Consider the following 25,958-nt stretch of genomic DNA (forward strand, 5'->3'; position numbering starts at 1 on the left):
GTCTTTTCACCCCCACCCCTAGATCTCAAATTGGGTACCACAAAGGGGGAGAAACGGGACTTGGGGGCAGAATCTTATTTTTTAAAAAGATTTTATTAATTTATTTGGTGGGTGAGAGAGAGTATGAGCAGGGGAGGGGCAGAGGGAGAAGGAGACTCCCTGCTGAGCAAGGAGCCCCACATGGGGCTCGATTCCAGGACCCAAAGATCATGACTTGAGCTGAAGATGGTTAACCACCTGAGCCATCCAGGCACCCCAGGACTTGGGGGCAGAATCTCATCCAATTTTTACAGAAGCCCCTGAAGGATGCCAAGACAGGAATTTATATTCTCACTTTACCATAGGAATTGAGACTTAGAGATGAAAAGTGATTTACCAAACACAGTACAGTGTGTTGGCAAGTTGTCTGACCTCACCTTGGGCTTTTTACACAACTGGTTTGATGGAAGAGACCGGGGCCACTGCCATTAGCAAAAATCAAGTAGAGGCCAGCTGGTAGCAGTGGGTGATAAAGATGTGGATACAAACTGTTAGTGAAAACAGTATGTAAAGTGGGGGGTCATTTTAAAATGCCTGGCGTTCATCCTGGAGCGTTCTCCATAGAAAGTGTTGGTTATTTTGCAGGAAGGAAGAGGAACCAGACAGAAGGGCAAATGAGTCCACACTCCCAGGACACACATCTCCTCTAACTGCCATTGTCGGGAGCTCTGCGCCTGGTGTGGGGCCCCTTGGAGGAAACACTTGGTGGCATGTGCCTAAGAACCCATTTGGATCAAGGATGATAACGGGACTGGAGAAGAAACCAGCAAACAGTTCTCCGAGGCCCTGGGAGCACTTGGCCCACTACCCAGCTCAGAGTTGGAGCCGCATGAAATCTTTCTTGATTTGAGTTAGGTACTTCTGAAAGGGACGGAGGTAGAGAGATGTCATTCTCCCAAGATCGCATAGCCTATGGATGGCAGACATGAGAGTCAACCTGGGTCCATAGCGCAATCAGCACTTAAGCCCTAGTGGGCTCACCCTTCTACCCTATAGCCTCTTGCCTCTAGGATCAGAATAATGCCATTTTCTCATCCTATTCCCCCCTAACTTCTGGCACAATGTCGGCCACACTGTAGGCTTGACCAAAGCTTGGAGGTCTGCCCAACACTGAGCTCAGGGGGTTTCCTTGCTAAACCACATGCTACACTGGGCAGGAAATGGAAGGATGGGGCTCGACAGGAGAGCAGTGACAAAGGGCCTGGGATGCTGAGCAGTGGCCGTGGGCTGGGATTGAGGTAAAGGGTGGGGAGATGGCATATAATACGGACCCCTACATGAGCCAGAGCCCTGAATCACAGACCCCTCTCTTCATGGGCTCCATCCCAAGCCTGGCACATCCCACCAGTGCTGGTCACACCTGGCTCTGCCACCTGTCCCCCTCTGCTAGAACACTCTAGAATCCTCCCCCTCTTTCCAGTTCCTCCAACTACCCCCTCAGATTCCAACGCAAGCAGCACCTCCTCATGAAAGCTTTCTTGGGGCTTCCCCACCAGGTGAAGTCCCAATTACAGACCCTCCTGGCACTTACCACAGTGGCAATTTTGTGTCTTATCTGGATGATTACTGGATTAACATTGGTCTCCCCTTCTAATCCAAAAACTCTAGGAAGACTCTGTTTTGCTTACAGTATATTCTCTGCATCCCTCGGTGGCATTGAGTAAAAAGCTCAATCATCATATGTCAAGTAAAGGAATGACTGAATGAGTATAGAAATTGATCACCCTCTGTGGTAGGATGAAAAATGGCCCCCCAGAAGACATCCAGGTCCAAACCCCAGGAACCTGTGAATGTCACCTTCTGTGGAAACAGGGTCTTTCCAGATGTGACTGAATAAAGGATCTTGTGGTGAGAAAAGTATCCTGGCTTCTCAGGGAGAGTCCTAAATGCCACCACATTTAGGTTCCTAAGACATTTTTGTTGTAAAATAGAGGTAGAGAGAGATGTAACCATAAGTCAAGGAATCCAGCTGCCACCAAGAGCTAGAAGAGACAAGGAAGGGTGTGTCCTACAGCCTTGAGAGGGAGCAAGTCCCTGCCAGCACCTTGATTTCAACATAGGGAAACTGATTGCAGACTTCTGGACTCCAGAACAGTGAGAGCACAAATTTCTGTTGTCATAAGCCACCAAATGTGTGATCATTTATTACAGTAGCCCCCAGAAACTGATTACACCTCCCTAGCTTGACCTGCCTCCTCACTCTGACCCCCAACTCTCCTGCACCAAACTTCCCCATGACCAGACCCTTCAGATTCAGGGTTGGGGGGAGAGGAAAGAACAAAGGGGGGAAATCAAGAAGAAAGAGAGGAGAAAGGAGGAAAGGGGAGGGCAAAAGACTGGAGTATGAGTGGGTAGGGGGAGTGTATTTTACTCAGATGCTAGAGTCAGGGCCACAAACTGCAGGAAGAGAAGCCTCATGTTCATGCCTCACCTCCCCCTCCCCAGTGAATATTCTCGAGGGGAAGTAGAAGAGACTGAAAGTTCTCAAGTCTTTTGTCCATCTGTTGGCCATTGGCCATGATCCCCCTAGAAGAGCCAACCTATAGCCAGGTGAGCCTCACTCACCAGCCTCCAGCCCCACACTGGCCTTGTCAATCCCAAACATGCCAAGTACACTCCCACCTCAGGGCCTTTGCACTTAATGTTCCTTTGCCCAGAATGCTCTTCATCCACATATCCACATGGCTCATTCCCCGCCTCCTTCTGGTCCTTGTTTAAACTGCCAAACCTATCATGTGAAGCCTTCCCTGTATCCCCTTGTTTAAATTGCAACACGTTGGGACACGTGAGTGCCTCAGTCAGTTAAGTGTCTGCCTCGGCTCAGGTCATGATCCCAGGATCCTGGGATCGAGCCCCATGTTAGAATCCCTCTTGGTGGTGAGCCTGCTTCTTCCTCTCCCTCTGCCTGCTGTTCCCCCTGCTGTACATGCTCTTTCTCTTTCAAATAAGTAAATCAATCTTTAAATAAAAAATAAATTGCAACATGTTACTCCATTCCCTCCCTTTCCTACTTAATTGTTCTGTGTAGCACTTATCACCATCGACCAGTATACATACGTATCTAACTTATTACTTATTCACATGTCTCCTCCCAGCAGCATGAACCCTCTGTGTGGCAGGAGTTTTGGTTACTTTGCCTAAAATTAAGCCTGGTACCTGGCAGGCAGTCAATAACCATTTGCCAAAAGATAAACATTCTCAGGGGGCCTTTCTCTGGGGGAAGTGGAGCTGGGACCTGGAGAAGAAAGCCTTTGCTTTGGAAGCCTTCAGCCCAGAGCCCTTCTTACACAGGTCTCAGAGCCAAACACAGAACCCATTGGGGCCTTTCTTACCATTCCTATTCATTTTCATACCCAGAGAGCCAAGAGGCACCGCAGAATCATCACAGACCCTACCCCGGCTGCTTGGGGTTCTGGGTCTCTCCCAGGGGCCTCAGCCACACCCAGACTCCTGCCAGCAGCCTCTATGCTAGTCCTTTGCCTGGCAGCCCTCCAATGGGCCCATATAGCTGGAATGGTCCCACCTGCTTCTTTTTGCCTGTGGCTGGCTGGGGGAGAGAGGGGAGGGGAGGAGGGACATGGTGTAGCCCATTCAGGAAGAGCGGGACCACACTGTTGGCTGGGTAACCTTGGGAATATCATATAACCTCTCTGAGACTCGGTTTCCTCCTCCGTCAAATGGGAAAGTCTACCTCAACTAGGATCAGATGAAGTAGCAACAGCATATTACCCAACACAATCACGAATGCTGGATTTCCTTTCCTCCTTCCCTTCCAGATGAACATCTTCTAAGGCAGAGACAGTATCTTTTCCATCTTTGTACCACACACTTAGCACAGTGGCTGACACATAGCCAGTACTCGAGGGATATTAGCAGATTTGAGCTGTTGACCCAAGAGGAAAAAGGGCCTTGAGGAAGATGTGGTAATTATGGACTCTCTCTCATCCGGGTAGGATATCAGCGGAGCTGAGTTACTGACTTAGGATTTAAAGTTGTTTTTTTTTTTTTTTTAAAGATTTTATATATTTATTTGACAGACAGAGAGAGAGAGCACAAGCAGGGGGAGCAGAAGAGGGAGAAGCAGTTCCCCCCACTGAGCAGGGAGCCCGACGTAGGGCTCAATCCCAGAACCCTGGGATCATGACCCAAGCTGAAGGCAGACGCTTAACTGACTGAGCCACCCAGGCGCCCCTGACTTTGGCTTTAATATGCAGTATACAGAATTGGCCCAGGGAGGAGAAGGGAAAGAATGAAGTCCTGAGCTCAAGAACACGGTGTAACAAAAAGAGGCTACTGGATTAAGAGCCAGAAGAAGGATCTCCTTCGGCAGCTAGACGGGGAGCATCCCCAGGGACCAGTGGGTAGGTAACCATCCAGAACTCGCATGGAAACCCTTCTGCTAATTTATAAATGTGGACACAAGTAGTGACCACTGATAAGACTGTCATGAACCTCAGAGCATCTGTTTACTCCAGCTTTCTAAAATTAGGCTTAGAATTTCTACAAATTTATAGCAGTAAACATGAGTTTCCCCTTTGGAACTCCATACTGCCCATCGAAGTGTCAATAAAAATGGTATCGACTTCTGAACATCTGTTACTTAATCAAAGGATTCTCATGTGTTAAAAATTGATTTACCAGGGCGCCTGGGTGGCTCAGTGGGTTAAAGCCTCTCCCTTCAGCTCGGGTCATGATCCCAGGGTCCTGGGATCGAGCCCCGCATCGGGCTCTCTGCACCACGGGGAGCCTGCTTCCTCCTCCCTCCCTGCCTGCCTCTCTGCCTACTTGTGATCTCTGTCTGTCAAATAAATAAATTTTTTTTAAAAATTGATTTACCAAAGTTCTACGAAGCATTAAAAAATTACTGCACCATACACAAGGACTTAAAGAACTGCAGGCAAAAAGCCAGTTTTCCCCTCTTGGGTCCCGGGAATTTCCCACGTGGGTTCCTTGGGTGTCCTGGCAGCTGGGGCTGGGGCGGGACGAAAGGGCCGAGTAGTGGAGGCAGGGAGGATGCTGGCAGCTGGACGCCCAAGGGCCCAGCAAGACCTCACAGCATCAGTTGCCCACCGTTGGCTTACGAAATATAGTTTGGAAGAAGGTGTAAAGAGCATGAGCTCACTTGTTCTTATGTCCTCAAAGGTCAGATGGCCACAGCATGAATCTGAGGGTGAGGTGTGAATCTGCCATTGTCAAAACGAGTTCTTCCTCTCTGACTTTCATTTTCTCATAAATTATAAGAACTTCAACTCCACCCTAGGAATGGAGCTTCCCTCTTCTGTGACCCCCTCCCACACGTGTGTCCCTGACCGCAAGACACACGTGCACACTCAGCACTCAGTCTCTCCAGCTAACCTCCAGTTACTGTTTCCTGACTTGTCATGAACTCTGTTTCCTGGGACAGAAGCAGGAGGGTGGATGAATTGACCTCCACGCAAGGAGTCCAGGATTCTATGGGAGCATCAGAATCTCGAGTCCAGGATTCTACGGGAGCATCAGAATCTCAAGAAGGAACAGGTCTGGGGTTGTGAGCTGGTCAAGGTGTGCTTGGGCGGCAGTGAACGCACAGGAGACCCGATCCAAAAAAAAAAAAATAACAAGGGTACCAATATCCTGCATAGGTATTATACGTGTGAGTTGACGGAACGCTTTCTATCTGAGCTGGTCCTTCTGATATGCTGTCAAGAGTTATTTATGACAAGTTTAAATCCCCTGAAAGCCCATGAACCTGACAAGATAGTGACTAATTTTTGCACCCCACGGTGCTTAGTCGAGGGTACTTAACAAACACTTGCTTACATTATTCCCATAGGCCGCTCTGTGAAGAGGTGTCATCCTCATTTCACAGCTAAAGAAACCTGAGACCCGAAACCCAGTCTCAGATGACAACGGACAGCTGGGACTCTGAGCCCCTGGCGTAGGTCTTCCCAGCCAGCACTGGCTGCCAGTGGAGGTCAGCCTTCAAATACTCGAAACTGTAAACTGAGGTTTGCCAGAGTGGCGGTGGGCAGGGGGACGTGTGAAGGAGGGCACTGGTGGGGCACAGCGGGTGTTGCAGGGAAGGGATGAATCACTGAATCCTACACCTGAAACTAATATTACACTGTATGCTAACTAACTTGAACTTAAAGAAAAACTTGGAGGAAAAACAAGTAAAACAAATACTTAAAACTACCTATAATAAAAGAGATGACAGGCAGTTTCTACAACACAAGCAGTGATTAAGATTTGTCTTTGAATGGGAGCCTCCCTCTGCCCTAGGTGGACCTTCTTAGTCATGTCGAATTAAAGTAAGTGCGTGTCCCTCATCTTGGGCAAAGCCTTGGACATTCCTACTGCTCCAACTCTGCTGATTCAAGGGAATTAGCAGGGGAGGCTCCTCACCGGGAAGATCAGAATTTCTTCCTCTTTCCTCTAGGCTGATGGGCAAGACACCCTCCCATAGTCTTCAGAGTGCCACAAGTTTGCTGCCATGAAAGGTCAGGCAAAGAGAGGTGACTCTAGAGACCAGGGTTTTGATTCTGCCATTAACTAGCAAATCTCACCTCAGCTGCTCACCTCTATGCGCTGAGTTTCCTCTTCTATTTCGGATGCAAATCTGCCATGCTGCCCTCCTGTCCCAAATCCTTCAGGGATGCCTATCACCCACCCATCTGAAATTCAAACAACTCCCCCTTCCCATCTGCGTCACTCTCTAAACCTATGAGGGGTCCTTCAGAGAAGGGGGCTCTGTCCCTTCTGAACTCTTTTAGGTCAGGCAGACAAGGAAGGGAGGTGGACATTAATTAGGTTCTGTAGTCAACAGCCCAAAGGTTCTTCCTGGAGCTGGGGATGGCCTCTGGTGGCCCCCTCAGCTTCCTTCCACAGTTCTCCTTGATCCAATGACTGCCAAGTGTCCTCAGGTTGTCTCCTTCTCTCTGTCTCCTTCTCAGGGTCGGTTCCGTCTAGGGCTCTTTCTCCGTTATGTGTAGCTCTGACACAGCGATCACAAGGCCTGGAACTTCCCCAATCATCAGTTCAGGGACCGAAACTACAAGTGTGCCTGTTACCACAATTGAGCATGGACTTCCTACCCTCCCAGATGTCCACCCTACCCGCCCCTCCTCCCCGCCCAGCAATGCCTGTTTAGAAGATCATCCTGAGGACCAAGATGAAGTAAAGCGAAAATGAGACAATGCAACTATCCAGAGCTCAAAATATGCCCTAAAAATTTCCCAGTGTGGCCATGGGGACAAAGCTGTCTACCAGCTCCACCCACAAGTTCCCTGGGGTCCACCATATTCCTTCCACCCACAACACTCAGCCCTGAGCTGTTCTCCCCCACCGCCCCCTCCTCAATTCACTACACATTTGTCTTTTCCAAGAGCTCTTCCAAGATGGGAAAGGGCATTGTTTATAGGGTAGTGAAGGCAGGAGTTCTGGAGCTGGAGATCTGGACTTTAATCTTAGCTCTGTTACTCACCAGCTGAGTGAGGCAGACAAGCGACTTGGTCTCTGACCTCACTACTCCATCTGTAAAATGCTGGTAATGAAGCCACTGTCGTGGTGGTGGTAATCCTTATTACCCTCAATGTTGGGACACCTGGGTGGCTCTGTCAGTTGAGTGCCTGCCTGCCCTGGGCTCGGGTCATGATCCCAGGGTCCTGGGATTGAGTCCTGCATTAGGCTCCTTGCTCAGTGGGGAGCCTGCCTCTCCCTCTGCCTGCTGCTCCCCCTGCTTGTGTGCACTCGCTCTCTCTCTCTCTCTCTCTCTCTGACAAATAAATAAATAAATAAAATCTTTTTTTTTTTTTTTTTAATGAGACAACGCTTGCATCAGGATACCTAGACCTAGCTGATATAACAAAACTTCCCAAATCTCAGTAACCTGATACAACAAGAGTTCACTCCTCTCTCAAATCACAGGCTCACACAGATTGGGTGTCTTTACTGAACAGTTCCCCTCCAAGAGGTAATTCGGGGACCCAGTCTCCTTCCATCCCCTTGGAGTCCTCCACTGGACCCCCTCCACCCCGCTCACAGAATAGCAAAGACACAGCTAGAGGCCAGGCCAAGAAGTGGAGCCCATCAATTCAACTTTACATTGGTTAAAACCCAGTCACATATTTCACCTAACTGCAAGGGAAGGAGGAAATACAGTTGTTACGAATACCAGAAATCACAGAACCTTAGTGTGGACATTTTAGAACGTGGAGACTACATTACTAAATACAAACCAAAGCAAATATATGAATTTGTTTTTTACAAAAGGTATGGTAAAATCGTATGTTGGACATAATTCCTGTTCTGAGGGCTTTGTATGAATCTAGAATGTAGTAGAATGTAGAATGTAGCAAGCTACATGTGGATGGCCTATATTCAAACTCGGGCTCTACCTGAGCAAAACCTTAACCTATTTCAGGCATGGTGACGTTCTCATCTTAAAAGAGGAAGACTAATTTATGCACTTGTCAAGGTTCTTCAAAGTGCCATGTTCCCCCATCTCTAAGTATATACTTCTGTCTGGAACACCTCCCTATCTGCTCTTCACCCAGCTGCCTCCTACTCATCCCTCACTATCCGCTTATATGTCACCTCCTCCAAGAAGCCTTCTCTATCTTCTACCAGTTGGGGTCGAGTGCCTGTTTCCTGTGAACCCATGCTTGTCTGTACTTCCCTTCCCAGCACACTTCTCACAGCATACTAAAATCTCTCTTTACTTTTTGTCTCTAGCTAAATTGTAAATTTCTTGGGGGAAGGGACCTTGTTCTGATCACCATTGTATCCTCAGCTTTAACACAGTATCTGCCCCCAACAGAGTGTACAGAAAATCTTTGTCATATGAGTGAATTAAGAAATCGAACCCTCCTTTAAAATGGCAATGGGGAAAGACTTTTAAACTATTATAACTCAACAACAAAAAAGGAAAGGAAAGTGTAAAGGCAAGTTCAGCAAGAAACTGCACAGTGTCCTCCTCCTTCAAAAGGTCAGTGGGAACTGAGAAGTCATCTCAAAAGGCAGCCCCACCCCTTGGGTCATGCCTGGATACCTCTGAGCAATTGGTCACACTCTTGATCTTTCAGCTGAGCAACAGAGAGTGCAAAAAACATTCTCACACATTAAAAACCCTGGAACTCTTTCTCCCAGGGGTTGAGACTGCGGTAACAAGAGTTGTCCCCTTAGGGTGGCTCCAAATGACCCTGTATCCTGTGGGCTGAGGTACACCACTCTCCACTATCCATGCAGCTGGGGCATGCCTGACCTTCACTCATCATCAAAAAGTGAAGTCTTCCTAAAGTAGACCCTCAGACCCGAATAGGACCCCTTCCTCAAGACTCGCACACACTCTGAGGCAGGTGTCACGGTGCAACCAAAGTGAAGCGGACAGAACTTGTCTCCCCAGCTCCCACATCTTCGGTGTACCTGGAGTGAAATCTCCAATGAGTCAAGTGATACCGAAGCGTGAGTAACCAACCGATGCTGGGCTACCCGGTTTTCTAAGAATGCTTTTACCCAGCCGGGGGCGGGGGGGGGGGGGGACACAAACAAACAAACAAAACAAACTCTAAACGTGAGATTTCAGGCAAGCAAGGGAAACCAAAAGGAGCTGAGGGAGATTGTGGGCACCCTCCAAAACTATTCAGTCAGGGAGGGGACTGCCTATTCTACCGTTGGTTTGGCTCAGAGCCCTACACCAGGTATTAGGGCAACACCAAGAGTCACACGTGGGTCCTAGCAATGTTCCTGAGCGGCTGGGACAATCTCCTTCCCCAACTCGAGCAAGCGGCCGTCTTTGGCCACAGCTCCAATCCCAACCCTATTCGTCCGGCAAAATCAGCTCTGACACCCTCACCCCACCTTCTGCATGACCGCCGGCCCTTCCGCGAAGCGCAGACCTCTTTGACTAGATCGGGGTGGGGGGGCGGGGGGGCCGGGGGCGGGGCTTGGAAACCGGGAGAGAAGCGCTGATCAGAGCCCCGCCCCAGGCCCGGGTCAGCTGGGTGTTCTCCCCCCGCCCCCACCACTGCACCGCAGCCCCTGCATCCTCCCCATCCCCGGAGGTGGCCAGCGCTCCGCGGTGGGAACCCGGCCCCGACCGGCAACCGGACGCTCAGCCTCGACGGCGAGGCGTTCCGGGGCCCCGCCCCTCTGACGTCAGCCTCGTGGGGCGTAGGCGGGACTGCCGGCAAGTCCCAGCTTTCAGAGGCAGAGCCGCGGAGCGGCGGCTGGAGGCGGGCAGCCTGGGTCCTGCTCCGGCTTCGACTCAGGCCCCGGAGGATGCGGCGTGCCCAGGATGCTGCCGCACCTGGTAGTGCTGCTGGAGGTGCTTCTCAGCCTGTGCCTCGGCTCCTGCGCGCACGGTAAGGATCGCGGCCAGCACGGCGGGGCTGGGTGCGCGTCCACACCCCACTCCGGCTCTGCGTCGCCCCTACGTTAAAGTTGTGCGTTCCGCGGAGAACCCCGTCTGGCTGTCCCTTCGGAGAGCGGGGAGGGGGTCCGTTGTCTATCAGAAGCTCCCCGGTTCCCTCAAGCCTGAGTGTCAGGCTCCCCAATGTGGAAGTGGAAGAGCAAGAAATTGGTGGGGCGGGAGTTGGATAGAGAAGTTCAGTGACACCCACCCACGCGCCCCCAGTTTATTTTCCATCCATCTCCAAGCGAGTCAGAAACTTAGTCCTGGCCTTTTGTTGTTGTAGTAGTTCAACTGGTAAGAATGCTTTCCCCTCTGGGGAATGACTTTGATCCCCCAACTGACTCCATCTTTCCCTAGCCCTCCACTTAATCTATTTCTTTCCTACACCATCCCCTCTCATCCCAGGTCTTGCCCCCTACTATCACCTGTTGCTCCATCCAATGGATCATCCCTGCTCCTTCTTTAGCCCCAGATGTACTCCCACTGCCACCTGCCTCCTCCTCCCTCCTCCTCCCCCTTAGCTCAGTCTTCCAACCCAGGCAGCTCTCCTGGAAAGTTTCTGCAAGGAAGAAGAGTAAAGCCTGGAGAGGCAATGCTGGGGCAGGGAGGCGGAGGCACGGAGAGCGGCGCCAGGGAGAACAGGGATTGAAACTGTGTCTACACCAAAATACAAAGTAAAACCTGCAGTCAGCCATTCACATGATCGAGAGCTGAGTCAGCAATATGCAGCCCCAACACCGCAAAGTCCCGGTGCATTTCTCATTTTCCATCTAACGTTTTGAAATTGAAACACAGCCTTAAGGATCAAAGATATTTTAAGAAAGAAAGCAAGGGACAGGGGACATGTACTTTCTAAGTGTGAATGATAATTCTAGAAGAAGCTGTTACTAGAGAGATGGTGAGAAGTTAGAGAACAAAGGAAGCCTGAGAGAGAGGCTGGCAGATCAAGAGATATGAAGGGATGGAGGAAAGAAGAGTAACAGACTGGCTAATGGCCTTGACCTACCTCATTGCACTTGATTGGCAAGACTCTTAGAGTAGGTGTATTTATTACATTCTTACAAATGAGAGGTTCAGTGAGGTTAAGTAATTTGCCCAAGTCACACTAGCAGATGTTAGAGGCTCCTGAAGTTGGGGTGCCCCATGGTGAATAGGGGGCCGGGGGGGGCAGGAGATGGAGTTAGACAGTGGTATTTAGTATCTTACCACAGAGCCAAGGGTGCTGACTCTGTGTGGAAATGTGATCAGCACAGTCTAGAATCAGACCTGCTTCATTCTGTCTGTCCTCACCCAGCCTATAGCACTTGTAGATAAAGGGGAATGGAGCAAGCATTCAGCTTGGGGTTGCCCAAGACATCTGTGAAGAGAAACAGGCAGATGCCAACAAGCAGGATATCTGTGTATCCCCAAGAACTCCAGAGAGGAGGCCCTGGGCTGGAGCCAGGGCTGCGGTCAGGGTGGCGACCAAGGCTGGGGATGGGGGCCAGCCTTGGGATGAGGCTGGAGCAACCACAGGGACTAGCTCATCTGAGATGAGACTCATAGTAGACAGACATACCTCAGCCCATGCCTTCTCTCTGGAGATACATCAGACTCAGCTTGGCTTTTCTTAGCCACCACCTCTGCTTCTGATCACAGACAGCGATCTATGGATACAACACTAGCTCTGCAGTCAGACACATGTGGATTCACCCTGCCCCTTATTAGCTCCACTGGCCTCGGGCAAGTCACTCAAGCTTTTTGAGCCTCCATTTCTTCTCTAGTAAAGTTGGGGTCATAACTGCCTATCTTGTAGGGCTGGTTGTGAGAATTAACTGAAATAACATATGTAAAGTACTTAGCAGAGAGCCCAGAGTAAAGTAGTCAATAAATGGAAGCTGGTAGTATGATGGCCACCATCACCATCGTCATTGTCATTGCTGGGGGTAGGCTCTGCAAGCTCTGATACTGACACTTTTGTCGCCAGGGACAGAACTGCCTAGGCCGCCATCTGTGTGGTTTGAAGCAGAATTTTTCTCCCATATCCTCCACTGGACTCCCATCCCAAAACCGTCAAACAGCACCTACTATGAAGTAGAACTTCTGAGGTACGGAAAGGGGAGGATGGAGAAAGGAGGGAGGTGGGTGCGGGGGGATGCACCCATCCCCTTCCACTTCCCTAGCATGGGAAGACATATCTGTCTCGTTATTGAAGTGACACCAGGAAGGATCCTGGCATATATCCATCGGTTGACAAGGACTGATGTATGTGTTGAGCAGTGTACTGAGAGCTCTGGCATAAGAAAGCAAAAGTATTTCTTTTACCCTCAAGTTTTTCCCATTTGATGGAAAAAATAGGAATTGCATCCATAATATAATTGGAAAACAAGGAAACCCTAAGGGACTGCAAATGTAATTGGGAGAAAGCCTGAAAAATCAGGCTGTACTGCAGTGGGTAGGAGGTCTTCCTGGAGGAGTTGGGAGATGTTAGATATTCCAGTCTAAGAGAAGTTGGTACGAGGTCCCAGAACCAAGAGAGATCCTCTTGCAGATGCCCAGGACCAGAGAAAATACTTCATGGGAGCTCACTCCCTGGGCCCCTTGCTTTCCTCTTAAAAGAGGTAGGTATGAACACAACTTTCTCTACCAGTGCCCTGCCTCGTTTCTCCCCAGGTACGGGCAAGAACTCTGGAAGTCCATCCCCAGCTGTAGCCAGACCCAAGTGTCATTTTGTGACCTCACTATGGTGACCCTGGACCTGTACCACAACAATGGCTACCGAGCCAAAGTCCGCACAGTGGATGGAAACCAGTACTCCAACTGGACCTACACCAACACCCGCTTCTCTGTGGATGAAGGTGCTTTTCCTCCCATGCACCTAGAAGATGGCTTTGGGGGTTCCTTCCTGCCAGAAACTCTGATCTAGAATGTGGCTCTGTTCCCGTAGCTCGCCATCCAGCCAGGCTTCCCGGCCAAGGACCTAGTTTGCCCAAATGACTAGTCAGGACTTTTGAGAAGATTTAGATGAAAATAGCCAAGTGGTTCAAGATTTAAAAGGAACTGGAGTTGTTTATCCTACAGAAGAGAAGTCTTGGGGTGAATTGGAGGAGCTGAGTCACAAAGGCCAGACCTGTGTACTTGCAGGGTTCTGGAAGAGGAAGTGAATCCCTAAGCACTCAGCACAAGGCAGCAAACAGTGGACAGAACTGGATCCAGTCCTCAGTCCCTTAAGGCCGAACTCCCAGGAATCAGGTTGGGAGGCTTTGAAGCAGGGAGATGTTACTAAAGAAGGTTTGGGGGTCTCTCTCAGCAGACATAAGAGAAAATGGTTAGCCCTAGACTTGATGGGATTTTTCCATTTTACAAATTGGAATTGACCGTGTTCTATATGTGTGTGTGGAGAGCCCGCTCTGCAAAATTCAGAGTCACAACCATTGGTTTTCAAGGTCTTTGGCTCCCAAGCGCCTGCCCACAGGCCAGTGCCAGCTGGCTACAGAAACATTACCTAAGGAATGTGTTTCAAAATCAATGTATCCAGGGCCCAGCTTCAAAAATTCAAGTTCACTATGTCTTGAATGGACCCAGGGCATCTATATTTATAAGGTTCTCCCCAGGGAGTCCTTATGTGCTGCCAGGCTGGAAAATGGTGGCCCAGGTTTTACGGTCGGTAAAGCCTGACTCTAGAGGCCAGGCATGGGTGGGACACCCCGGCCCTCCCCAGCTTGCAGGCCTCATCATTTTGCTTCCCCACCAGTGACTCTGACGGTTGGCAGTGTGAAGCTAGAGGTGCACAACGGTGTCATCCTCGGGAAGATCCAGCCCCCCAGGCCTAGGACAGCCCCTGTGGACGACACCTATGAAAGCATCTTCCCACACTTCCGCGAATATGAGATTCAGATCCGCAAGGTGCCGGGGAACTATACGGTACAGGCCTCCCTAGGGCCACAGGATAGCTGTATTTGTAATGCAGTGGACTCCCTGGGTCTCCCTGTCACCGGGGCTGGCAGCACCTTTTGTGCACCCCTGGGGAACTTGGCTGGCAGAGTAGGGAGGGAAGGCATGGGGCGGGGTGGGGGGGATGCTGAGATGACCTCACCCTTCAAACCTAAGCTCTTGCATAGGCAGCAGGGAAAACATTGCCCCTGAGTATCAGGCACCACACAAGACATTTTATAGCTATTATTCCTGATCCCCTCACAGGTGGATATTTTATTCCATTTTATAAATGGGGAAATGAGGTGCCAAGAGTTTACATAATTGCCACGGACACCCCCCCTAAGTAGCGGATCTGGAATCTGCCAGAATCATCCTCTTCCCACCATCTGATTCCAGCCCCTTCTAGGAAGGTCCTCGGCATCTATGAAATGGTCCTTTTCTCTTTTGGTACAAACTCAGTCATGTTAATCAGAGATCCCGAGCTGTGTTGATTAGAGCGGGTTGGTTATGTCAGGGAAAGGACACTGAAGGGGGTGTCCTGGAGCATCTCTGACAGATCCCCTGCTCTCAGCTACCATGGCCCATGAATCAAGGGTATTTTGTTTATTGCTATGTTGTTTTTGTTTCAGTTCACAGAGGTGAAGGTGAAACATGAAAACTTCAGCTTCTTACCTCCTGGAGAACTGGGAGAGTTCTGTGTCAAGGTGAAGCCATCTCTGAGCTCCCGACTGAACAAGGGACTATGGTCCAAGGAGGAGTGCATTGTGCTCACCCGGCAGTGTGAGTCTCTGGTCGGGGCTGCTCTCTGGGGCAGGGAGGGGAGGCAGAAAGGGCCTCAAATGATCTGAAAAGCATCAGTTGAGGGCCACCCATGCCAGGGGCACTCTCCTGTACAACCTAGGAGAAAGCGCCTACTGTCCCCATTTCAGAGATGTGAGAACTGAGGCTCCATGGGTCCAAACAACTTTCTAGAGCATGGCAGCAGAGCCAGGTCTCCTGATTCTGCTGGAGATGGTGTGCTTCCCAAGAACCCCCCACCCCCACCCTCATGTCCAGACCTGCTCTGTCAGCTGTAGTAGTTCCTGTTTGTCACATCCCTCTGCTGTTCTTCCTTGAGGCTGGGCACAGATAGCCTTCTCCTTATCCCCCCTAATCACTGGAACTGAGCTGACCCCTGCCAGAGGTGCTAAAGCCAGGCTTTCCACAGGTGCTGAGACAGGGGAGGGGGAGGGACAGGGGAGGGGAGAGGACCTGGGGTGTGAAAGCCATGGTCCTGTCCCTGAAGATCTTACAGTCTGGCTGGGGAGACAGGGCATGCCCAGAGGAAGCTGTAAATAGCAACTCAAGGAAGCACATGCCCGACCAGTCATGCCAGGCCAGTGTGGGCAAGGTCCAGCAACGACCAGAGTGACTCCCTGTATTTCTACCATGCATTTCAAGTCACGAAGAAAACTCACACAAGTTCATTGTCATTTAGCCTCACTCTCACATAAGTGGAGTTAAGGCATCATCCCTGTGTCAGGCAGCCTTAAGAACTTTTTTAACATTCACTCACTGGTAGAAGAAAAAGTTTTGTGTCTAGGTCTGGCTTCAGATCTCATCTTTATCACTTAGGTGGTAAGTGACCTTGGGTAAGTGACTTAAACTCTCTGGGTCCCAGATCCTATTCTGTATGGGGATGATAACAGTATTCACTTCCTAAGGTTGTTATAGGGATCAGGTGACATAAGTTAAGCGAGGTGATGGATGATCAGTGCTGTGTACTTCACTATCGTGTGGTAGGCACTATTACCGTTCCCATTTTATAGATGGGAAAACCGAGGCTCAGAGAGGCTGAGTCAGTGGTGGAGCTGGGATTGGAGTCAGGCCTCCGTTCTTACCTGCTGTACCATCCCGCCCCCGCCCCAACCCATTCCACATGCTGTGGTGTGAACCGTGTGCGGGACTAGAAGCACAGTGTGTCTAGTGAGGAAATCCCTTCAGAACAGAGCTTGGAAGTCCAGGCAGGGATTTCCAAGGATCCAGAAGCATCTGGTTGTGGCCTAGGAGAGATTACCTGCGCCATGGACAAGTGGCTCCTGAGAGTAGTCATGGACTCCCAGGAGCCAGGCCACAAACACATCCCTCTGGGCCTGCAGATTTCACCGCGACCAACCTCAGCATCTTCTTCACCTTCGTCCCGCTGCTGTGCGGAACCCTGGCCTACTGCCTGGCCCTCCATCTGTACGTGCGGCGCCGGAGGAAGCTGCCCACCGTCCTGGTGAGTGTTGCGGCGGCCGCAGGCCCATCCCTCCTAGCCAATCCCTCCTGGCCATGTCAGGAGTCCAGCAGACAGGGGGGCTCCCTCCCAGACAGTCCCTTCCCTCAGCCCTGACAGTACAGGAGGGTCCTTGCCCCTTCAGCAAGGACCATGGGGACAGAGGGAAGGCTTAAACGCAAAGCCCAGTGCTAAGAACACTGCCTTCTAAGAGGCCCCCAACAAGGCACATACTGAGTAGTCCCAACCCCCTACATGTCATTTTGTAATTATTTACTAGCAACAGGCCATGGGCCCACCCCTTTGCATTCCTACCTCTGAGGCAGGTGAGGTTATTAGCCTCATTTTGCAAGGAAGGAAACTGAGGCATGGAGCGATTATTACAGACACGGGGGCCATAGAGTCAGGAAAACTCAGGAAGAGCCCATTCTTTCCCACCCCTACCAGCTGATGAGGATTTGCGCACCAGAAGAGGAAGAACACGGGACTGGAAGTCCAGCCCTGGGCTGCTGCAAGTGGCAGAAAGCGGAGTGGGGGGTACCGCCTAGGAGCTGGGGTCGTGGAGGTGGCCAGGCTCTCCGCTCCCCTCTCAGAGCACTTCCTCTTGCCACACAGTGCCTGCAGCTGCTGCATTTGGGCTAAGCCAACCCCCAGAATTCAGCTCGCAGCATGCAGCAGCAGTTCCAAACCTCCACCTGTCCCGACTGGGACTCAAGTTGCCCCAAAGGCTGCCGCCTCATCCCCACAGGGGGCATCACTGTGAGGGCCACAGGCTCTGCTGGGAAGGACTGGCTCCATCAGGGAGGCAGGGGGCCCCAGGAAAGGCCACAGCTGGGAGGGCACTCCCCCCTCCGAGGGTTCCCAGGATTTCTAGGAAAAATAAGGAGACAAAGACCCTCTGGAATTATGTTGAGTAAGAACTCTGAGAAGTGGGAATGAGGGCCTAATTAGGGTCTTTATCCAGGCAGCAAAGACTATGTTCCTAGCTCCAGTGCCCATCCAGAGTGGTAGGATGAGGAGACTGGGAACAGGCAGCCCCTACAGCCTTACAGGATTAAAATGTGCCTAACTGAAGTATGTAATTCATTGTCCCTTCTCTGTGCTCCCGGGAGATTCGGATCCACAGACATGGATGCACCGGGCCATGCATCAGCTTAAAAGCGCCCTGAGTCTGTTCTATATGCAAGGCCTGGAGTTGGTACATGGCCTGCCCTCAGAGAGGGATGAGAAAGCAAAGGGGTGGGGGAGGGGTGGTCCTGGCAACTGAAGCAGGGATTCCTCACTGGGCAGCTGGAAGAGCATCTAGGATGAGATCATTGAAGTAAGCACCAAGGACAGGCCAGATGTGGTCCAGGAAGAAGCTGATTCTTTTACAGCCCAGTAGGGCAGCCAGCATGGAGTCTATTACTTCTAATGCAAGCCCGGGAAAGAGGCACAGGTACAAAATGCCAAAGGAGACCAGCCTCTGGGTGTTTGTCCCACTGTGCCATTTGGATCACAGAAGTGAGCTCTCCTGGAGAATGTTTTCCTCCTCAAGACAAACGCAGCCCAGCTGCCTTCATCTAGCACTGGCCGTCATTGCTAACTTCATGAACAACTTTGAGTGCACAGAGTACTTTAACACTCATATGCTTATTCCCAGTCATGAGCTGTTTGGATCTGATCTTTGGCCAGACAGGGAATTCAGATCAGGACAGTGGATTACAGGTTTGCTCTTTGCAGCTGTGACCTTGTGTGAGTCATCTCACGTCTCTGAGGTTCGAATATCTCCTTAGAGATTGAAGAGTCAAATTCAGTTCACCCAATACTGACCGAGTGCTTTCTCTGCACCAGGCACTATTCTAAGCACTTGCCACGCATTAACTACAACATGAGGAGGCAGGTACCGTCACTATTTCTGTTTTATAGGTGAGGAACTAAAGCACAGACAGGGCAAATAATTCAGCCAAGGCAACACAGTTGATGCAAGACAGAGCTGGGATTTGAACCATGCAGTCTGATATCCTTAATCATCAACCTGTGTGATGTTCATAGGAACTCAACCAATAAGAGTTGCATTTGAGTCCAAACTTACGAAGGGAATGAGGATAGGTGTGTCCCAGTGAGTTAGTAAGTCAGTCAACAAACCTTATGAGAGCCAGCTTAGTTTAAGCTCCAGGAACAGAGTGGCCAACAAAATCAGACATCTCCTTTCCTCCAAGAGCTTATATTCTGCTGTGTGTGAGGGGGAAATGTAGCTAGATAGCAGGTTGTGATGGGAGACCAAAAATAAATTTTAAAAGAATTTCAGGAGCCAAGTGCTAGGAAGAAGTAAACTAGGTGAATGTTGAGCATGTCGGAGCACTGCTTTAGCCAGGATCATCAGGATGACCTCTCTGGAGAGGAACATCTGAGCTGAGACTCAACTGATAGGACAACGCAGCCAGAAAGTGCCAAAAGAAGAGTTCCTGCCACAGGGCATAGCATGTGCAAAGGCCCTGAGAGCACTGAGCTGAGGCATTCCAGAGCAGAGAGAACCCCAGTGTGGCTGAGATGGAACAGCAAGGGGGAGAGGGATTAAGTGACTTTCCCTGGGGCTCCGGGCAGGTTGTGAGGAACAGGTCCTCCCCCACTGCTAATTCTCTGCTCATTACATTGCCCCGTGTGGCAGCCACCCCATCTTTGTGCAAGTCACAACTTGGTGGGTGGAGAACTTAATTTGGTGTCTCACATCCAGCATTTTAAAAAAGGAAATGGACAAGTGAGGGTAATGGAGGAGATGGGATAGGACAGGGTAGGATAAACTAGAACAGGAGTAGAACAGAAAGAAAGAGAGTAGTAGTGTAAGTCACAGTACCCAGGTAGTAATGAGAAGTATTTTGTGAAACTGCTTTCAGTTTGTGGGTTATCTATAAACGAGCTATTATGTAACACATTTCTTATTTGGGATCCTAGCAAAAAAAAAAAAAAAAAAAAAAAAAAGTTTGAAACACACTTCTAAATCTATCTAGAGGAGTCTGGCTTGCTCTCAGGTTTGGAAAGGACTGCTGCTGGGGCTGAGAACATTCTCCGTTCCCGGGCCGGCTCCCATTCTGCTTGCCATTCCACCTGGGCTGCAAGCACACAGGCCTGAGCCAGACTGAAAATCACACTGGGAGGAAAGGTAGATTCTGAAGTGAAATAAAAAGTGCAAGTGACTCCATGGGCCTCTCGGTTAGAGCAGAACCTTCTCAAGCCCGCCTCCTGGCCCCTGGAGTGGGTTTCCACAGGTAACCCTTGCTTCTCTCCCGTCCAGGTCTTTGAGAAGCCCCAGCCCTCCAGCTTCATCAGCCGGCTTCCCTACCCCGAGCCTCAGGACACCATCAATCCCCTGGACGAGGAGGCCTTCCCCAAAGTGTCCCCAGAACTGAAAAACTCAGAACTGCACGGCAGCACGGACAGTGGCTTTGGCAGTGGCAAGCCATCCCTGCAGAATGAAGAACCCCAGTTCCTCCTCCCTTCCTCCCACCTCCAAGATGGAGGGACCGTAGGCAAGGGGGCGACCCCAGAGCTGGAGGGCAGCAGCGGCGGCAGCAGCAGCAGCACAGACAGCGGGATCTGCTTGCAGGAGCCCAGCCTGAGTCCTGGCACTGGCCCCAGATGGGAGCGGCAGGTGGGGGACAGCAGCAAGAGCCAAGATGACAGTGGCATTGGCCTAGTCCAGAACTCTGAGGGGCAGCCTGGGGGTGGGCATGGTGGCTCCAACAATCCCCTTGGGCCTGAGGGGCCTGGAGAAGAAGACCCAACCTCAGTGGCTTTCCGGGGCTATCTGAAGCAGACCAGATGCACAGAGGAGAAAGCAGCCAAGACAGGCTGCCTGGAGGAAGAGTCCTCCTCGACAGACAGCCTTGGCCCCAGGCTTAGGACATGCCTGGATGCCGAGGCAGGCTGGCCTCCACCAGTGCTGGCCAAGGGCTATTTGAAACAGGACCCAGGAATGACTGTCACTCCCTCAGGGACCTCAACCGGACAGTGGGACAGCCAACTGAGCAGTGGTCCCTCCTGGGCATGACAGCTGTGCTGACCTAGGGAGCATCTGACTGGACCTTGGCCCATGATCTTGCCCATCCAGATAGTGTGGCAGCCCCAGTCGGTCTCCTGGGCAGCTTTGACTCAAACCTGGTCACCCTGCCACTGATCTCCAGCCTCCACTCCAGTGAGTGACTCAGGCTAAGGGACTGCTTTCGATTTCAGCTGAGGGCCCCCGAGGGGCAGATGCATGATGCCAATGTGGGCACTCTTCTGCAAGCCCGGGGTGGGGGGACCAGCGCTCGCCAGGCCCAGTAGGGCTGGCTAAAGGGCCCAGGGCAGAGAGAGAGTCTCTTGCTAAACTCCTGCAGGCTGTAGGGGTGGCGCTGGCCCATGCTGCAGGAGGGCTCCAAAGACTGTGGCAGAGCCTGGAAGGGCAGGGCGGAAATCTCCCCACTCCTTGGTGCTCTTCCTGCGCTGTGACAGAGTATTTGCTGAAGGGAGTCACAGGGTTTTCTGGAACTGTGGGGAGATCCAAGCTGAAATCAGTTCGGACTCAAGCCTCGCCTCCAGAACAGCCAAGGGCCAGGGCTGGAATGGTGGGTGCTTCCCTGCAGGGGTCATTTCTAGGAGGACAAAGAAGGAGCAGACCAAGTTTGATCTCTGGATGGTCCGAGCTGGTCAGCCTGGGATGATCACATGGAGAAGCTTCCCGGCTGGCAGCCCCCCCAGGCAGGGGGCTTGTCATGGAAGATCTTAGGATGTGTCCGGTCGGTCAGTCAGTCTGCCAGCCCCAATTATGGAGCCACCGGGGAGGAGGGGATGAAGCCCCCAAGGCCAAGCCACTTACTCCCTCCACCCTAATGCCGCCACCATCCTGCTGACGGTACCAGAGAAATCATGGCTCTTTGTATTGGGCAAAACTCAGCCCTTCAGGTTGTCTTGGCGTGGGCACCAGCTCGCCTGGCCCAGAGGGTCAGGGTTGGGACCTGCGCTTGCGTTTACTGCTAGCATTGAGCTACAGACCCACAGGACACAGCACTGGGCTCCGACCCCTGCTCTTTCAGCATCCAGCTGTGTAGCTTGGGCCAGTCACTTCTCAGAGGCCCTCTTAACCTCTGATAACGCACGTGGAATAATGACTCAGTGTCCAGTGGGCCCTCCATGCTGGATGGTAACCAAGCTGGCGTCAGGCCTGACGTATCCAGCCTGGTGTGACCCCGGGCTGGGAGGAAGTGGACTGCAGAACCCGTATGTGCACACAACGGCTTTGTTCACATGCTGGGGGTTAACAGATTTAGCAGAAGTCTATGCTAAGAGGACCACCTGGCCCTGGGCCCGTGAAGGGGACAGGTATGGGCTCTGCCTCCCCACAGTCTAGGTTGGGTTCTACCTTCAAAGCCAGTTTACAGTGCCTGGGCAAGAAAGCTTGGTGGGGAGCGAATGACAGGCCTGGGGTCTGCCTGCCCCCCCCAACCCGGGTCACCCCTCAGCCCTGCACTTTTCTGTGGCATTCTGAGAAGGGACACTAGCTCAGAGAATCCACCAAGACGCACCCCCGACTCCCCCACCACATCATACCCAGAGGCTCTGATGTGCCCCTCTGATAACTGAACTCCCTCTCCAAACTTGAGCTGGAGGGAGAGTTCCTCAGGGTTCTTTTGAAAGGTTTATTTATTTATTTTGTTCACGTATTTATTGAAGCAGCAGCATGGTCCAGTGCAAGGATTCTGGGTATCTCAAGAACCTGGAGGTTCTTGTTCTGACTCCACGGTTTCCAGCGTCTCCTCATCTGTAAACTGAAGGGCCTCAGTTTCTTTATCTGTAAAACTAGAAAGCCACACCTGATGTGTGCAATGGACACGGGTGCGGGGTCACCAAGGTGGTGGGTGTGAATGTGCCTTGCATGACAGGCTCTGTAAATCAGCCATGTATGTTTTTTACTTCAATAAATTGTCAGGACCTCAGGAATCCTGTGAAACCAGTCAACTTTCTGATGACACGGTGGCTGGTGGAAGCCTCAAATTGTTGATAACTGGGGTTGATAACGAGTTAGATGTGTCATGTCGCTTTAGCAGCAGCAAAGACTCAGCTCCAGTCAGAATGACAAAGGTAGGCGTCCTCACACTAACCTGAAATATGGAAGGGACTGGAAGTTTCTTTCTGAAGGTTGAAAAGTAAATGCAGAACATAGTGTTTTGAGTGTGGCATCTGACCTGTTGGAAAAGAGATCAGACCTGCCTGGAGCCTCACCACCTGCTCCCCTCGACGTGGAGGGGTGTCACGGGGTGCTTCTCATAAGTGCGGAAGCCATCTGCATTTGCTTCTGAGAGAAAGCCTGCTCCTTCCACGAAAAGCCACACGTGGGTTTGAGTCTCTCCCCAAGCTCAGCCTTCTGAATGAAGCACACTCAGGGCCCCAGCCAGAGTCTCCAATGCACTTTGCCCTTTGTCCCATCCTGGATCCTCAAGGAGGTGAATGGGGACACCTCACCCCTGTTCCTCTGTGTCACCTCTGACAGCACTTCTTGCCGTCTTGCGCTGAGGAGATACAGTTCTGGGAAGTGCCAATCCTGGCATTACCGGAGATCTTGGCTAATACCACACCATTTGGAAATGCTCAGACGTTTGCCATGGAGGCCTCCTGCCCTGTCTGTTGGCAAGAGCTTTAGGGTCTCCTGGCATCGGGTGTGGCAGATGGCCTCTGCCCCCAGGAAGAGGCCCATGAGGCATGTTGGATGGAGAGCAACAGAGAGGTGAATACGAAGATGGAGAGAATAAGAGGAATCAGCAACCAGTTGGGCAGGAAGAGACCAAGCGCAGAGCAGCTGGAAGAACCAAGTCCAAGGATGTGGGCTCTGCTGCAGGCCTTGCCAGCTTTCCTCGGGAAGCATGAACAGGAGTTCCCACTGGGTCTCCTGCCCAGCCCAGCCGATGCTTGTGGGGGAAACGGAGTCCTTCCTGCAGCTGGCGCTGAGACACTCATAGGCTTCTCCAGAATTGGATTCAAGACCCTTTCAGAAGGCCATTTGTTCTTAAACTGAGTAAGCTCCTTCGAGGGCTTTTCCAGGCTGAGGAATGTGTGATTCTGGGTTTCTATGAGCTAACGGAACTTCCTCTTAGTAAGGAGAGGGGAAATGGACCAACGCTGACTGAAGAGGAAATTTCTATTGAACTGTGTTTTCCTGGCTTTCTAAATAGCTGTATCAAAGAGCCTGCCTTGTCTTCCCCGAAGATCTCTACCCCCACCCCAACCCCCTGGGAGGTACACAACATACCATCCCAGAATACACACAGTGGTGGGGTGGGGAGACATACCCCATGGCACACACTGCCCTGTTGGATGGGAGCTCTCACAGCCCCACGTGGGGATGACAGAGAAGGGCACTGTGGGCTGTGGCCACCTGGGACAGCAAGCTGGTGGCCGTGAGAGGCAGGCTCAGGCAGTGAGGGCCGACTGTATGTAGCCCCAACCCAGAGGACACCAGGTAGTGGGAGGTGTGACTCATCCATTTCCTGTAGTGCTTGTGGGTTTCAAGGTTACTTGGAAAACACATCCACAATTTGAAATTAAATGCATATTTATTAATGATTCACAGCACCTTTCCTCACTATCAGTTTGATCTTAAATTCATCTAGCTCCCGTAAACATTCGACCCAGAGCAGGGTGGGGGGTGGGGGAAGTAGAGCCAATAAACACCCTGACAAGGAAGGGTTGGGTTGGGTGGAATTAGTGTTTTAAAAAGTCTGTGAAGTGTGTAAACCTGGCGATTCATAGACCTGTACCCCTGGGGATAAAAATATATTATATGTTTATAAAAAATAAAAATAAAATAAATAAAATAAAAAGATAACCATGGCCAAAGCACAAGGCATGAGTCAGAAGGGACAAGGCAGAACGTAGGGAGACCTGGTTGGAGGCGCGTGTGGTCAAACTTTCATTTCTTCAAGAAACATTTTAAAGCACCTACTGCATGCTGGACATGGTGCTTAGCCAGCCCTGGGTCCAGATGGAACAAAAGAGGTGCAGCTTCATGGAGGGAGCCATCTGGCTATGAAGATAAACATCAAGTAACAGACTAGCAGACACATCATTACAATCAGTGGTGAGTGCCATGAAAGGAACTCAGATGGGAAAATAAGGAACGGAGACTAGAGGCAAAGAAGCTGAAGAGGAAGTGGTCTTAGTTTGCTTGGGCTGCCATAACAAAATACCATCAACAAGAGACACTTCTCATCAGAGGCTGCAAGTCCAAGATCAAGGTGCCAGCCAATTTGGTTCTTGGTGAGGGCTCGCTTTCTGGCTTGCAGAAGGCCCCCTTCTCCTTTGTCCTCATGGGAGAAAGAAGGGAGAGGGGAGAGGGGGAAAAGAGAAGAGGAGGAGGAGAGAGAGAGAAAGAGCTCCAGCTAGGCAAGCACCCTGATCTCTCTTCCCCCTTTTTTTTTTTTTTTTAAAATTTTATTTATTTATTTACAGACAGAGATCACAAGTAGGCAGAGAGGCAGGCAGAGAGAGAGGAGGGAAGCAGGCTCCCTGCTGAGCAGAGAGACCGATATGGGGCTCAATCCCAGGACCCTGGGATCATGACCCGAGCCGAAGGCAGAGGCTTTAACCCACTGAGCCACCCAGGTGCCCCCTCTCTTCCCCTTTTTTAAAAAAAAGTATTTATTTACTTATTTGAGAGAGAGAAAGAGCACGCCCTTGAGCGGGAGACGGTGAAGGGGAAGAGAGAGAATCGCCAAGCAGATTCCCCACCTGCAAGGCTTGATCCCAGGACCCCAAGATCATGACCTGAGCTGAGACCAAGAGCTGGCCGCCCAACCAACTGAGCCACCCAGACACCCCTGTCATCATCTTCCTATAGGGACACTCATCCCATCATGGGGACCTGGCCCTCATGACCTCATCTGACCTCTAATAGCCTCCCAAAGTCCCCACCTCCTGATAATATGGACTCCTAATGTGCTTCCGGGCTTCCACATACGGATTTGGAAGGGGCACATTCAGTCCACAAGGGGCTCACACAGTAATCCGATCCAATGACAATATTGAGCAGGGACAGCAGGAATGGAGACCAGGTGACAGATTCAAAAGACATTCTGCAGAGAGCGCTGGCAAGACTGAATGGCAGGCTTCAGGGAGAGAGGCACTGATCCCACTCCAGCATGGAGAGGAGGAGGAAAGTGAAATATGCATGAGGAAAGGAGACATGGAGAGGGGAGGTGGAGAATTCTGGTTCCCTATGACAAGTCACCCAAGGAAAAAGTCCTCCAGCATTGGTGAGGCAGGTTTGGCAATAGGGGAGAGCTCAGAGCTGAGGGTTCAGATATACTCCGTGTGTCCCACCAGATGGGAGAGCCCACACCTGGG

At 51.2% G+C, this 25,958-nt stretch overlaps 1 protein-coding gene and 1 long non-coding RNA gene across 3 annotated transcripts; one reads left to right on the forward strand and one right to left on the reverse strand.

Moving 5' to 3' along the window:
* Positions 1–1,933: 1,933 nt before the first annotated feature.
* LOC116598595 lies at positions 1,934–25,023 on the reverse strand. Its single transcript, XR_004289112.1, has 3 exons — positions 24,819–25,023; positions 8,074–8,077; positions 1,934–1,945 (listed from the first exon to the last, which is right to left on the reverse strand). It is a non-coding gene; the product is annotated as an uncharacterized LOC116598595 (long non-coding RNA).
* IL10RA (interleukin 10 receptor subunit alpha) lies at positions 10,193–22,573 on the forward strand. 2 transcript variants are annotated; one of them, XM_032357643.1, is made up of 7 exons: positions 10,193–10,379; positions 12,396–12,516; positions 13,082–13,266; positions 14,163–14,314; positions 14,974–15,124; positions 16,483–16,604; positions 19,876–22,573. In XM_032357643.1, exons 1-7 carry the CDS (start codon positions 10,313–10,315, stop codon positions 20,629–20,631), a joined length of 1,554 nt encoding a protein of 517 aa, XP_032213534.1. In that variant the 5' UTR covers positions 10,193–10,312; the 3' UTR covers positions 20,632–22,573. The 2 variants fall into 2 exon arrangements, with proteins under 2 accessions (XP_032213534.1, XP_032213532.1); XM_032357641.1 differs by having other exon boundaries at positions 10,194–10,379; positions 14,163–14,332.
* Positions 25,024–25,958: the final 935 nt, after the last annotated feature.

The sequence above is a fragment of the Mustela erminea genome, chromosome 9, assembly GCF_009829155.1.
Source record: "Mustela erminea isolate mMusErm1 chromosome 9, mMusErm1.Pri, whole genome shotgun sequence".
Classification (NCBI taxonomy): Eukaryota; Metazoa; Chordata; class Mammalia; order Carnivora; family Mustelidae; genus Mustela; species Mustela erminea.